Source organism: Gallus gallus, chromosome 1, assembly GCF_016699485.2.
Source record: "Gallus gallus isolate bGalGal1 chromosome 1, bGalGal1.mat.broiler.GRCg7b, whole genome shotgun sequence".
Classification (NCBI taxonomy): domain Eukaryota; kingdom Metazoa; phylum Chordata; class Aves; order Galliformes; family Phasianidae; genus Gallus; species Gallus gallus.
The window spans coordinates 12351204-12366626 of NC_052532.1; the positions used below are offsets into that span (position 1 = coordinate 12351204).

General features: G+C 39.5%; 1 protein-coding gene across 15 annotated transcripts in view; it reads left to right on the plus strand.

Annotated features, from left to right (window-relative positions):
• The window catches only part of MAGI2 (membrane associated guanylate kinase, WW and PDZ domain containing 2), a 726830-nt gene that overhangs the window by 459388 nt on the left and 252019 nt on the right, over window positions 1-15423 (plus strand). For all 15 annotated transcript variants that reach the window (NM_001396254.1, XM_040685423.2, XM_040685432.2 and 12 more), the window contains one exon: window positions 11501-11716. In NM_001396254.1, coding sequence (NP_001383183.1) covers window positions 11501-11716 — 216 coding nt within the window. The remainder of the gene's footprint in view (window positions 1-11500; window positions 11717-15423) is intronic.

The window sequence follows — 15423 nt, forward strand, 5'->3', positions numbered from 1 at the left end:
GGAAGGGATCTTTAAAGACCATCTAGTTCCAGCTGCTCTGCCAGGGGTAAAGACACCTTTTTCTAGATCAGGTTGCCCAGAGCCCCACCCAACCTGAACCCAACCTTGAACACTTCAATGGGTGGGGATTCCACAGCTTCTCTGGGCAACCAATGCCTTATGACTGTCATAAGCGACAGTTTCTTTCATATGTAATCTAAATCTCCCCTCCTTAATTTAAAGCTGTTACCTTTTGTCCTATTACTACACTCCCTGATAAAAAGTCCCCATCCAGTTTTTCTTTCGGCCTCCTTTTGCTACTGGAAGGCTACAATGTGGTCTCCCCAGAGCCTTCTGAACAAGCCCAGCTCCCTCAAACTTCCTTCATAGGACAGGTGCTCCAGCCCTCTGAGCATCCTCATAGCCCTCCTCTGGACTCACTCCAACAATCCAAGATTAATTCCTTCCCTGCACAGTTCTTCTGCAACAATGTGATGAAATGACACCAGGAAATGTCTTTCTCATCAAACCCTAATATTGATTTACTTGCTTCTAATCTGTGTGTGCAAGAGGTCTATATAGGACAATCTGAAGATGCTTTCTTAGGCAAAGAAGACAAAGATTTCCTGTGTACGTCTCCAACTGATGAGATAGGGTTTTCCTGTAGCAGCTTGAATGAATGAATACAAGAATTACAGGGATATATTCTTTCTTGAAAAAAAAAAAGTTTGAAGAAAATGTCAGACAAAATAAACAGCCTAGAGTGCCTCTCTGATTCTTTTATGAGAAAGTGGAGGTTTCAGATTAACTGTAGTGTCATTCTTTAGAAGGTGAGGTCAGATGACAGAATTGCTTTAAAATGTATATAATACAGTAAAATAGTTACTAATATATTTATTAAGCTGAATTGCTGCACAGTCTCGTTCCAGTGTCCTGCATTCATACCTCTGTGATTCATGTTCATAAAGTTCCTTAAATAAGTTACAGTAGCCTTTTAAGAAATGTTATTTAGATCTTTCACTTCTGTTATGCTCAGTGTAAAATCAAAACTTGGGAGCTAAAGGTCTCTTTATATTTCCTGGCAGCTGGGAGATGTATGATGATGTGCCGTGTGCACAGCATCTGATAAACAATCATCTCCCTTCTAGGCCATTATTTAAAATTGATTTATTCTGCTGCTCAGAGGGAAATACAAACTTGAAGAATATTTGGGAGAAAGAAGGTCAAGACCTTAATCTTTGTGGAGCAAGCCTCTTCCTTTCCCATAGCCACCTCCACCTGAATTTAACACAGGATAGTTTATTGCTGCTTTATCTGAAATGTATTTCCACCTTCAATCCATGGGATTCTGAGGTCTCATGGGAGAACAGTTATTTCCCAACTGCAAAAGATTTTGTGTTCAAGAGAGTTATTTTTATTCACCTGATCTGGACTTGGAAGAAATTAAAGGAGTGATGAAAACACTTCAAGCAGTATCCTATTTTTTAAAGGTGAAACTGTTCTTTCTGCTTGATTCTTGTACTTTTAGACGTAACCGTATGTGCCTAAATTCATGGATGGGACTGCTAATAGCTAAAAGATTCAGTAACAAATGAGGAATGCTGAATATTTATAGGATAAAACCACTCTAGTACATTTTTAAGAAAAAAAAAATGGCGAAAAGAAAAAGAAGCAATATAAAATGGGAGAACTATGGAAGCAAAGACAGAGAAAAGTTAGGAGTCTGAAATCTCCTAAAAAGAGTGAAGCACAAAGTGACTTCCCCAAGGAAAACATATTTTTAAATGCATATTAACTTTGTATGTCTTAATTTGGATGTCTTCAAAATTTCTGAAAATCATATTTGATTCAGACCACCTCCTATGCAGATACAATATACTCCATCAGTTTCATAAGAATGGATTTGCTACTAATATTTTTCATGGAAAAAAAAAAACCACTAATTAAGAAACAGAAACAATCTCACATATTCTTACTTCAACAGACTTTTCCCAGTCTGTCTGGAAAAAAATTGTTCTTACTGGGAACAGCTGAGGTCCTGGAGCAAGAGAAGATGAGGAGCTGATCTGTGATGTTGGAAAGTTTGACAGCCTGGCTATCTCTGCTCCTATATTTGTGAATTTAGAAACTTCCTCTGCTCTTGCATTCACTGGCGGCCAGAACACTCTTGGGCAAAAATCCGCAGCTATAATTAGTGATTTAATTTTAATGTAGATGAATAGACAATCCTGAAGCCAGTTATTAAAATGTCATTAGTTGACACAGAAGTTAGCATATCTGCCTAATGTCTGTTAGCAGAAGCTGCAGAGAACAACCTAAATGAGAACTCTGCCTGGAGAAGAGTTGCAGCAACACAAGTCATCCAAAACCTCCCTGTCTCTGGGAAACAGCTGGTGAGCCCTTGCCAGAAGATGTTCAAGCGTTCATAGGGAATGCGTTGGTGATGTAAGCACAGCATTTTCTTAACACTGCCCTGTCTGTTCTAGCAGAACCTTGAGATTTCTGGAAGATCTTGAAGCCATAGAATAACTGTGGTTGCAAAAGACCTCTAAGATCATCTAGTGCAGCTGTCATTCCATTAACATCATTCCATTAACACCATGCCCGCTATTCCTTTTGAGTAGCTTTGGCCCTAGCAAAAGCCCGAAACAGTAAGAAAATAGCAAGGATGAAAAACAGATTCTTTAAAAAGTGGCCCTGGGGATCTATATATCCAACAAATAGGGGATTATTTCTGTGTATCATGTATAACTAATTCTGACACTACGCCAAAAGTAAATAGATTTTACTTTGAATTTTTAATTCAGATGTTCATGTAACAGCAAGGGCCAGAGGACTAAACAACCTGGGTTTAAAGGCTTAGTTAGAAACAGTAGGGAAAGACTTTTCCAGGATCTTCAGTTGCTGGCTGAACATAAAGAAACTGAAGGTTAGCTGCAAAGTTTAACTGTAAAGCAAGAACACCGTAGAAGTTTAGAGATGATGTGTTCAAAAATGTAATCAGAAGTCTACATTTAATAATAATTCTTGTGTTCTTAAATCTTGAGAGGTCTACTTTTTCTGACCTCTTTACCATCTTAATGTCACAATCATCTTCAGCACAAATAATATAAATGAGAATCTAAAATGAAAAGAGTTCAGAAGGCTTTATTTTTGAATCCCACTTTAGCATCAACACCAGGAGTTATGCAACTTTGATCCATCAAACAGCACTGCAAAACCATCATGAAAATGCATGAACCCAAGAACAAAATCCACTCACCCAACCTTACAGCAGTGATTAAAAAAGCCCTAATTATAGTCTAGTCAGCCGTCAAAATAAATTACTCACTCAGGGTGAGTGGGTGAAAAGAAGTTTGTAAGGCTTCCTTAAGGAGGTGGTAATTGTCTTGAATTTTGTTAAAATACATCATTAGTTATATTTTAACAGTGTCTATGTACTGTTTTCCTTCTTGGGAATCTTATAAGGTGGTTGCACAAATTTCAAGAGAAAGCTTCAACAGTTTTAAATTATTTTACATTTGCACTGCAGAGCATGTTTTATGGCATAGTAAAGAATGGTCTAAATGCTATGCATAGGTGACTAGAAAAGCTAGAATAAAATAATATCATGTGAATATGCTGATTGATTGAACCACAAGTATGTTACAAAACCAAATTAATCCTGCCTACTTTCATGGTAAAGCGGTGTGTGGATCTGACAGAGCAGTGAAGTGAGAGCATGGTAATGCCCCATGGTTGACCCCTGGAGGCCTACACAGAGTTCATAAGGTCCATGAAGCCTGCATTTAAGGAATATTCAAGATCTGTTGTACACAAATGTCATACCCTACAAAGAAGGTGTCTGAAACTCATTCACCTGGTTTATATTGAACATTTACCGCAAAGTTTATGAGACCACAAGCCACTTACGATCTTGCCCTGCTGGTTATGCTGCCAGTGTGTTGGGCCTGCCCTAAGTAATACTAAAATCACAGACTTTCATTTCTGCTGTCTTCTGGAGCTTTCCAAAAACATGCACTTAAAATTGCATCCAAAGAATGCTCAGTGCCCGGACTGCAGTCTGGAGAAGACTGAATCCTGTTGTCCCAGGGCTTACATACTATGGGCCACTACAGATGCAGATACAGTTTTTAGATCTCCGTTCATTGTTATGTTGCACTGCTCATATTTTTAAAAAATCTAATTTTTGTTAGCTTTTTACTATCACTCAGATGATGTTAGGGCATCTTTATTATGCGAGGGCTGCTCCCAGAGTAATGCCTCCTATTCTGTTATGTTGCACCATGACATCAGAGGTGGATGTTGGTGGTACAGCAGTAGGGGTTGAACCTTCCCGCCAACATTTGCTTACATTTTGTTGCCATGTTACAGATGGCAGCAGAGGGGCAATCTGACAGAATAGCATCTGATGTGGAAGTACATATGAAGCAGAAGTGTGTCACTGAATTCCTCCATGCAGAAAGAATGACACACACTGACACTTGCTGAACAATTGTGGAGACTAACCAGTGGATGTGAGCACAGTGAGGCTGTGGGTGGTGTGTTTCAGCAGTGGTGACAGTAGCAGTGGGTATCCTCCACTGATGCAGATTTTATGAGAGCAGCATACAGGATCTTGTTCATTGCTGGTGAAAATGCATAGCTAATGGCGGTGACTGCGATGAATAATAGTGCTTTGTAGCTGAGAATTTGCTCTATTTAGCAGACTTATTGTACTCTTTGTAGCTGTTGTCATTTCCATAGAAATAACTTTTAGAGCGACCTATGAAAATAATAATTTGAAAGCTGCCTCTTGATGTATGCATTGGGCCTCTAGTAATTAACAAATGCAGCTATCACCTTTGAAACAAATAATGGAACATTCTCATTTATTACTTTCATTAGAAGTTTAGCCAATTTTGCTTACGCGAACTCTGTGAACCACTTCAATGACTTGTTTTTAATGTGTATTTGTGATCAGTGTGTGATCAAATATCAAATGTACACCTTATATCTCATCAATAATTAGACTTCATGTTACTTTCCTCTTAATTTAATATCAATAGTCAGTGACCACGTAAGAAATATGAGGAGATTTAGCATTTGCAGTTACTGTTCTGATAACTGAAAAACAAGATTTGTCTTTTACATTTTGTTGTGGCTGATTCACACAATTTTGACTGATACTTCAGCAACTGGAAGCTACATAAACAGTACAGGCAAATTGATCTAAATGAGAGGGCTGAGTAAGCAGAAGTTGGGGTGTATTTGTTGCTGGATATTTTTTCAGCCCACTCTGAAAATAAGCGTGAAAAGAAACGTGTTTCTCCTTCTGGGCTCAGAGTTTGAGTCCCAGATCTGAGTTGGAAATATTCATATTAAAAGCTTTTGGCTCTGGCACATCTCTTATTTTGTGTGATTATTCATTCTTGCTGTCATCTCCTAGTTCCTCAGCAGCGTCTTTAACATCTTGTAATACATTTTTTAGACTAGAATTTTTAGTTTGTTTAATGAGACCAGTGAAGCTCTGGGATCTTTTGAAATATTGCCATTCCTACAAAACCTGGTGGTTTCAGGCTGGACCAGGAACTTCAGGCTGGCTGGGGCTCCGAGCACCTGATCTAGCTGTAGATGTCCCTGATCATTGCAGGGGACTTGGACTACACTGACCTTTAAAAGTCCCTTCCAACTCAAATGATTCTATGACTCTGTGAAGACAGAGATGCAGACCTGGCAAAAAGCCCTCCTTTCCCTCACTTCCCTTCTTTCACTCCCTGCAGGAGGAATGAAAGTGGAATGTCCCACCCTGTGCCACGTTTTTGGTCTTTTCACATCAGCATCGGGAACATCACTACATCTGAGCTGTGTTATCACTTAAGTGTGATGACACTTCTGCTTCTACACTCCCACCAAAAAAAAACATTTTTTCCTTCCCAGAGGGCTTACCATTTCTGAGGAAGCAAGTTCAGATCTATTGCTCCATCATCAAACACTTCATCGATAGAAGTTTTACTACTTCCTGAGATAGGCGAGCTCAGGTTAAGAAAAATACAGCTCTTCATTTCCTGCCTTTTGTACCCCTCTTTATTTCCTGATCTGTTCTCTGTTACCAGGGCGAACCTCCCCAGTAATTTTATCTGACTCTTTGCAGAATCAGGGAGACCTTTTCATACAGCTTAGGAGTGGCACGGAATACTCGGGAGCTGTAACTGTGGCTTCCAGGCCGTTTCAGCAGCAAAGTCAGGCAGGTTAGGTTAGACCATCTCCAGTGTTCAGCTGCACTTGGAAATAGGAGCACTGAGACAAGCAGGCACAGCAGCGAGATAGATTAAGCAGTGGTGACATTTCTGCAATTAAATACTTGCTCTGCACTGCCTGTCTGCATGAAGGCTTTTAGCCAGGTCTCATGCAAAGAGCTTAGCTTTGGTGCTGCTGGCTTTAGCTGACCTCCTGACTTCGTGCTGGGGTGGCAGGGAGCATGCACATATTTTCTGAGTGCAGCCAGGAGACCCCTGAGGAAGAGGGCAGCAGTGCTGAGCCAAACCAAAGGGAACCGTACCCTGCGCCCTTCTCTCCTACAGACCCTTCGTAAATGTTAAAGACAATAATATAAGAACAGGGAGGGCATGCAGAGATACATCTCCACTCCAGCAACCTCTATTGTATGGAACACTTGACTCTGAGTTTCTACCTTTACATTTAATAGACTTGCACAATCCTTTCTTTTTTGTCTTTGTATTGTTGCTTTTTCACTGTTTCTGTGATCCTGGCTGCATCTGGCACTGAATGTCACTATTTTATTATACTGTGGGAAAGAAAGAAAAAAAAAAACAACACACATTTCTTTTGCTCATTTTAAATCTGTTAATTTCATTGGGCATCCTCTTGTTCACATGCAGTGAGAAGCCAGGCATCCATTCATTTGTTTTCTAGGCACTTTCCCAGGTTTCTTCTGATTTTATACGTATCTGCCATATCCCCCTTCATTGTCCCTTTTCCAGGCTGAAAGCTCCAAATCAATTTAAGCAGTTCCAAGCTTTAATTGCCCTTCTTTAGTTCCCCCATGTAGTTTTTGAGAGGCTAGGACAGGAACAGCAGGCAGCATTCAAAAGGGAGGGCACTATGGGGTTTTGTGTAATGTTGGAAAGGTGTTTTCTCTTTTGTGCTCCATTCCTTTTTCCTAAGCTCCTACACATATGGCTCTTTGACTACCAATAAGCATAACGTCTGTTTTCTCTTTCAGTAAGCTTTATTTTTTTTTTTTTTATTAATTCGTTGGCTTTTTTAAATTGAACACAATTGAAATTATTTCTATGGTGTGCTTTTTGTACATACAGGAAGCTGAAATGCAGTGCCTTATTATCAGTATTTTCAACAGTATCAATTTGAATATATCTCAGGCAAGATAAAAGAACTGCTTTCATCATAGCTTTTCCAAACACCACTGCAGCAAAAGTTACGTTGTTTAAAAATTTAGTCTCTGCATTATGCCCAGATATGACATTTGCTGAGGCTGTATGAGAGGAAATCCCATCATTATAATGTTTTGTCTTCATTCACTTGCCCGGCATGCTATCACTGAGGTTGGGAAGTCCATAGCAAGCTCTTGTGCTGAGATCGAAGGCTTAGCTGATGAATTTCAAGGCCCAGATAAACTTCTTTTTTATCCAGGTTACAATTGACATAAATTCTAATTTGTCTTTAACAGAGCATTGTTCTTTCTTTGAAATGTCTGGTCCTCATACTATAGATATTTTCCTTAGGAACTGTACAGATTTTTTCATCATTTTTAGGACATACTGATTATGTCAACATATGTGGTCCACTATGTTATTTTTATTGGCACTGCTTATGAATGCATTTGACTTAAGATAGATAGAACAGATAATAGTGCAAAACTCAGTTTTAAATCAATGGTTGGTTGACCATAGAATATACAGTATTATGACAGAGAGCAGAAGATGGAAATTACATTAGATTTTCAGTTTGAAACTGAAAGAATGGAATCTACTTTGGGTTCTAATGTTAAATGTCCAATGTTTCTGGGACTGTCCAGCCTGGAGAAGACTGAGAAGGGGCTAGTGCTTATAAATACTTAATGTGCAGGAGTCAAGTGGATGGGGCAAGGCTCTTCAGTGGTACCCAGCTACAGAACAATGGGCACAAACTGGAACACAGGAAGTTTCATACAAACATCAGGACAAACTCCTTTACTGTGAGGGTGACAGAGCACTGGTACAGGCTGCCCAGAGAGGTTGTGAAGTCTTCTCTGGTGATACTCAAAACCCACCTGGGTTGAAGCAGTGTAAGCTACTTTCTTGGGAGCCTGCTTTAGCAAGGGGCTGGACTAGATGATTTCCAGAGGTCCCTTCCAACCCCTACGATTCTGTGATTCTGCAATATATCATACTCATGGACATTTTTTGTTATGACTTTTGTCTGTCTCCCAGTGATGCGTACGTTCAGTCAGTCAAAATGAAAAAGTCTTTAATACCCAAAAATAGAATGAGCATACCCTTCATTTAAAATGTCTTTTATTCTTAATCCTCTTATCTACCATCCTGAATATTAGCATTAGTGCTAATTACTACTGCAGCAGCTTTCATTTGACAATGGCAGAACTAAGAACAAGAGTACAAAAGCCAAGGTACCACACTCTTAATTTCAGTTTGTATCACATCAGACCTATAACCTTTAGATTTCTGAGCTGATATTTATGAAATTGGTGGACAAGTTTTTTAAAGCTTATGGCAGCACTTTCACTTTCAGACTGGTAAAAGGGTTTTGGGTTACAGAGGAAGTTTTTAGGTTTGACAGACTTATTTTTTTCAAAATATGTTCCATTTCAGACATGCTTCTTACCAATAAAGATAGTATTTCTTACACAAGTACAAAGCTGGATTTTCAATTTAGCTACGCTTTGACCATCAGTTTTCAGGTATTCTCAAAATACCCCAAGCAGGACAGTAATTGGACCATCAGAGCTTGGAAGTTTGACAGTGACCAGGTCTGATTTTGGCATTTTTTGGAGATACGCTTTTGCAAGGGTGTCAGTGTATATGTCCCTTCCTCTTTTAGACCCAAAGTCCTGTTTCCCTTCTTTAGCTCTCTTAATCAGAGAAACTAGAGCATGGGAGGACAGGCAACAACTAGCCATGCAAAGGCACAGCTCACTCTCACTGACATCTGGGCTCCATATTAAACCTGCTGCAATCTCATAAAATCACAAAAAAATCTTCAACAAGTCAGTTTTTCATTATGTCAGCCCTAAGCCCAGAATCAGCATGAAGGCCGTTTAACACACTAAGTTCCAGTAGTGTATTACAATTACAGAAACATCCATTATGAATAATATTTTGCTAAACCACTGTGAAAATTCAAAGTATTCAGTACTTGTGAGACTGCTCAGTTACTTATCCACATTGAAGTGGTCATGTGGCTGAACACTGTAATTCAGTGGGAACATACAGGAATGCCAGAAGTAACTCTACTGTTACTCTACCTGCAAAGTACCTCTTAGAATCATAGAATCATAGAATCATCAAGGTTGGAAAAAATGCACAGGATCACCCAGTCCATCCATTCACCCATCACCAATAGTTCTCACTAAACCATGTCCCTCAACACAACGTCCAAACGTTCCTTGAACACCTGCACGGTCAGTGACTCCACCACCTCCCTGGGCAGCCCATTCCAGTGCCTGACCACTCTTTCAGAGAAGTATTTCCTAATGTCCAGCCTGAACCTTCCCTGGCACAGCTTGAAGTCATTCCCTCTAGTCCTATCACTAGTTACACAAGAGAAGAGGACGACCTCCAGCTGACTACGACCTCCCTTCAGGTAGTTATAGAGAGCAATAAGGTCTCCCCTGAGCCTCCGCTTCTCCAGACTGAACAATCCCAGCTCCTTCAGCCACTCCTCATAAGGCCTGTGCTCCAGACCCCTCATCAGCTTTGTTGCCCTTCTCTGAACATGCTCCAGGGCCTCAATGTCTTTCTTACAGTGAGGGGCCCAAAACTGTACACAGTACTCGAGGTGCGGCCTCACCAGTGCTGAGTACAGGGGGACAATTACATCCCTGTTCCTGCTGGCAACACTATTTCTGATACAAGCCAGGATGCCATTGGACTTCTTGGCCACCTGGGCACTCTGCTGGCTCATGTTCAGTCTAGCATCAATCAGTACCCCCAGGTCCATTTTCTCTACACAGTCTTCCAGCCACTCTGCCCCAAGCCTGTAGCATTCATTGCCTGGGGTTGTTGTGGCCAAAGTGCAGGACCTGGCATCTTACAATGCTTTACTGCAAAGATTAACACATTTCTGTATCTGTTTTACACTCCTAATGTAGTTGAAATCATTCTTGCAAGTTACATTATTATTTGATTGAAGTTCTAAATTGTGGTCTAGAAATACCTTCAGCACCTTCCTTAGGTAGGTGCTTTTTCCTTTGGAAAAGTATCTCAGAGCTAGGCAGTATATTTAGTTTCCCCTGTTAACTGTGGAAAATCTACTGACAAGGCATGTGCACTGCCCTTCAAGGCAACTTTTAGATGATAAAAAATAACTTTGTATAAATAGTATGTCTTTATATCTTTTATTACTCTTTATATTCTCTTCTACAAAGGATTCACAAATATTTTCAACATTCTTTTATTTAATTATGTTAATATTTTGTTTTTAACTATACATACAAATTTGAGCTATCTGTAAGAAATCATTTTTTGAGACCAGAAGTGCTAAGAATGCAAGCACACCCTTATAAATAGATAAGATCACACCGTAGTCCACCCAATCTAATAATCCTTCTGACAGAAAGTGGATGATTCAGAAGTTGCCAGAAATTTCCTGAGACAAATAGAGAGTAATCTGTCAGCCACCTTAAATCTTCTCAGAATTTCTTAGTACTCTGATAATTTTAAGCCCTAAAGCATAAGGTTTCATCTTTCTTTGAAAATATATTAGCATTAACTATTACAAGAAGGTTTGCTCATGAATAGCAAAATTTTGACAAATATGAAAAATGAGATAGTGCGGGCATTACTGGAAACTGCAGATCTCTGTATCATTGAATAATTATTTGCTTCCCACCCAGGTAAGATAATTTTAGGAGGTATGAAAATGATGTAAGTTGGTGAGTAATCAATATGTTTATGGTCCTTTTGATGCTTCAGAAACTCTTGTATTGTGGCATAAATGTTAACTTGTCTTAACTAGCAGTTTGGAACGAGAAAACAGCTCTGATATGCTGCCTGTTTCTCAGGTATTTGGGTGAGAGGAATATTAATTTACCCTGTTAATGTTTCAAGAAGTGTCAGTATGATTATATTTGTGAGCATGATTTTTTCACTAGTGTTGGCATCAAAAGAATCACTGTTTCATGAACAGTAAGTTTTTAACTTTGTGGAAAACTTTTTGAACTCATATTATCTGATGAACTAAATCATGCAGCAGAAAATGCCATTAATCTAAACCAAGAGAAGAAGAAGCAGCAGATTCACTTCTGCTAATTTGTGTGTTTTTCTTTCTCTTATCTTTCCAGACAACTATTACGGCACTCCAAAGCCTCCAGCAGAACCAGCTCCATTATTGGTAAATGTAACTGATCAGATCCTTCCAGGTGCCACTCCTGGGGCTGAAGGCAAACGTAAGAGGAATAAGTCTGTGAGCAACATGGAGAAGACAGGTATTGAACCACCTGAGGAAGAAGAGGAAGAAAGACCTGTCGTCAATGGAAATGATGTGACAGTAACACCAGGTCTGTTCTTCCTTCTTACTTTGCAGTGCATTTCCGTTCACAAATTCCCCAGTTATCTCCTGCAATGAATATGTATGCTTAAGTAAGGATGCTCTTGCATGACTGGAAGTCAGGAATTCTGAGTGATAGAATCCCTGTCAGACATTAAACAAAACACCTCACCTCCATTTTGGAGACTCACCTCAGCTACAGTCAGGGCTGCCTGTGAGCTAATCACCCTGAAACCACTCTACAGTCTGAAGAGAAAAATATCTTCTTTCTCATTGCACTTCTGGTGATTTGTTTGAGATTTGTATGTTAGGAAATCAAACCCAAGCGCCCTTTTCTCTTTATTGACCTTAGAGGGAGTCTGGAGAACTGCAATTTTGTCAAATGAATCCTGTCTCTCTGTTTCAGTTTTCCTTGCTCTCAGAAGGTGATATTCACTGCAAAGTTAACTAGATTATTATAAAGGGAACTTTTATAAATTGTTATTAAATCTTTGCAGTACCATGTAAGAGTAAAGCTGTCATCACATTAATAAATTTGTGACACTGCTGATGAAAGTTAGAGGCAACACTATCAAGAAGGACCCTTTCCAGAAATGTTTCAGATGCTATGTAAAGCTGATAAGGGTTTCAGATGTCTAGTCCTAAAGGCAGCTGTTGTTTTACCCTTTAGATAATAATTCTTCAGGAAAAATGGGGCTGAAAATATAGACTGGTATCCTGAGTGAGAGAAGTCCAGGTTTTTGCCAGTCAGCTTCCCCTTCAATATTGCAGCAAGTCGTCATTTCAAAGTACTTTATCCTTTTGATTCTGAAATAACATATAAGAAATTACTTTTTCTTCAAGTAGGAAATTAAAGAATTCAGACATTTATATCTCTGAGAAATACATAACTCTGAATTATTCTTGGTTAACTTAGAAATTCAGGAATAAATGATTGAAGTAGAAGTCTGTAATGACAGCCACACATATAAGAAGATAAGGAGTTCTATAAACATATAGGTATCTGAAACAATAAATCCACTACCTAATCTCCTAAGCACTGCAAAAAGGATTGGTATCCTGCAGATTCTATGTGTTCTTTTCTTCTCCTTCTGCATTGTAAAGTATATTGAATTCGTTATCCTTCCACCACAGATACATTTGTCACTTGCTTTTCTGTAGTAGCTGACTAATATTACACGGAAGGGCAAATTTCCAGTGCCAAATCCATCTGTGTCCAATGCGCTGTCAGGTAGTGGTGTGTGGTGGGAGTGGGTCTCATTCTGCACACCAGAGGGCTGCAGCATGACACCCTGGTGTTACTGTCACGTTGCTGTTCGAGCCTTGCTCATCCCTTCCCCACAGTACTGCATCTGCTGGCAATGCCCTGGCACTTAGTGCCTTTCCTACACAGTTAAGCAGAAATGGGCGAAGCCCAGAAATCCTTACATAAAACATCAGCCCTGGCTCTGTTGCCAGGATACTTTCACAGTGACAGAGGCAAAGGCAGGATTTGGTATGTGATGTGTACTGCGGAAATCATTAGGAAAATCATTCTTTGCAGTTACTTGAAATATGCCACTTAACCAACCGTTGCTGAGGAGCAGTTTCTGGTGCAGTGTTTCAGTTCCAGATGGATCATGGGGAGATATTTACCTGCTTTTCTCCTTGCACTCTCCACCAATGACTGGCATATCCCAGGCAAATTCTGTGTGACTAGGCAGCACCCAAGACACAGCCACTGGCATGTGCTGTGTTAAAAAACAAAACACATGAGCACTGGAGTACAACAACCCTTTTCCTCCCTCTCCTCACCCCCCACAAAGTGATTCCTGTAGGTGTGGCCAGCAGAACAAGCAGCGCCTGTGTTGGTGCTCATGGTTTCATAAGCAGGGTTTTGTTGTTCGGTCACACTGATTGAGGACTTTGGGGATTGTAGCAAAGCAGCTCTGTACATACATGCTGCATTGCTTTTGTTGGGGTGTGTAGCTCCCATGGGCTCTGTCACTGCAGTCATTCTCTCTGTCAACTGTCAGAGCCTTAGCTGCCCTAGAATGTACGTGCATTTGTCATTTGTATCTTTGAACAATGAGGGAAATTAGAATGTATTAATTTTTGTGTGGTTTTGTTTTTGTTGATTTTATAATCCTGGTTGAATGAGCGCTCTGATTCTTAGAAAGAAGTAACTAGGGCAAGATGTTTGTTATTTTACTTTGTTTAGAAAGTATGTTCTGTTCTAAATGTCTCACTTATAAATGAAGATTTTTCTATTAAATATAAGGCTATTAGGACATCTGAGATATTGATACTTTTTTTACAAATACTCAACAACTTTACAGCTTATTAAATCCCAAAGCTATCAGTGTGCTGGCCAGGCAAAGGGCTGCTCTAATACCTAGGACTGCAAGGCAGAAGTAGTAGCAGATCTAAGATGAATCCAAAGGAAATAAACCTGTTTTTATCAGGCCAGTAGGCAACATCTGTAGATGCAGAGATCTTTATGCCTTGGGTCTGATTTTTCAGACCACTTTTCAGTGTTTGTTGAGATAATCTTTGTGTCTGTAGAGTTCTATTAGTAGGAATCAGTTTTTCATTCATACCATGTTTTACAGGCCAAAGTTCCCTTGGATTTTTTTGTATATAGATTGACTGGTCAATATACATAATTGTCTTCTTGTTATCTGTGTTGTAAAATGTGTTTCTTCTTTCTGAATTTTGTCACATATTCTCAGCCCAAAACCCAACAGGAAGCCTTCTCACTTTAGGATGAGGTGTTTGGCCGTCTTAAGATGAAGTCTCAGTCCTTCATCCTGGATCTAGTACTGTCAGCACACAATAGTATCTAATAAGAAATGGATCATATAGTAAATGATACACCTAAATGTCTTAGTTTTTGCTAGAGCTATTTATTCTTTCTTGATAGAAGGGAGAAAGAGACACTTCCAAAGATTAACAGAGCATAGCTGTTTCAGGTACTCCTTTTATAGTACTACCTCTGCAACCTCGAATGTTTAGTTCAGCCTACAGATTCACAGGAGCCTAGGTGGCTAAATTCAAATGAGAAATTCTTCTATTTACAAAACAGCAAATGACAGAAGTGATCTGTATTTAGCTGTTGAAATGGCCACGTCTAGAGTTAGTGTTGGGTTTCCCACTCCTAATGCAATTACTGGACTTCTGGTTGTCTGGGTTAGGTTTCTGCCATTCACTGGTCTGGATGAGATATCTTGCACCTGAAAAACCTTTTCTGATGAACACTGTCATGAAATCAAGGATTTTTGCAAATGTCATGACAGTAGTGGTATAAAGATGCTTGATCAAACAGCAACCTACTTGTCAGACATTCACAACCAGTATCATGATCTGACACTGTGCTGGTCATATTTGCTTTACACTTCTGACTGATGAAGTGTTTATCATCCAAACTACAAAAGAAGCAGTGTAATGTTGGAAGAATGTTTATGTATGCATATTTACCTGACATTACTTGAGTAATGATAAGTTGCAACCAGAGAATTGAAGTTCTGGCAGGCTCAAATTAATTGAAGGATAAAATATGACACAGATTCAGAATGATCATTCTATGCCTTAGGTTGAAAATGAAGCAAAAGGCTTAAGTTCCAGTGTTGTGAGTCACCACACAAGGTGCAGCAGTCCTGGAGAACAGTTTAAGCTTGCTCTTTTATTATTGCATAGCAATGGCAGCCAGAGGCAAGAAAATAAAAGAGAAGACACTTA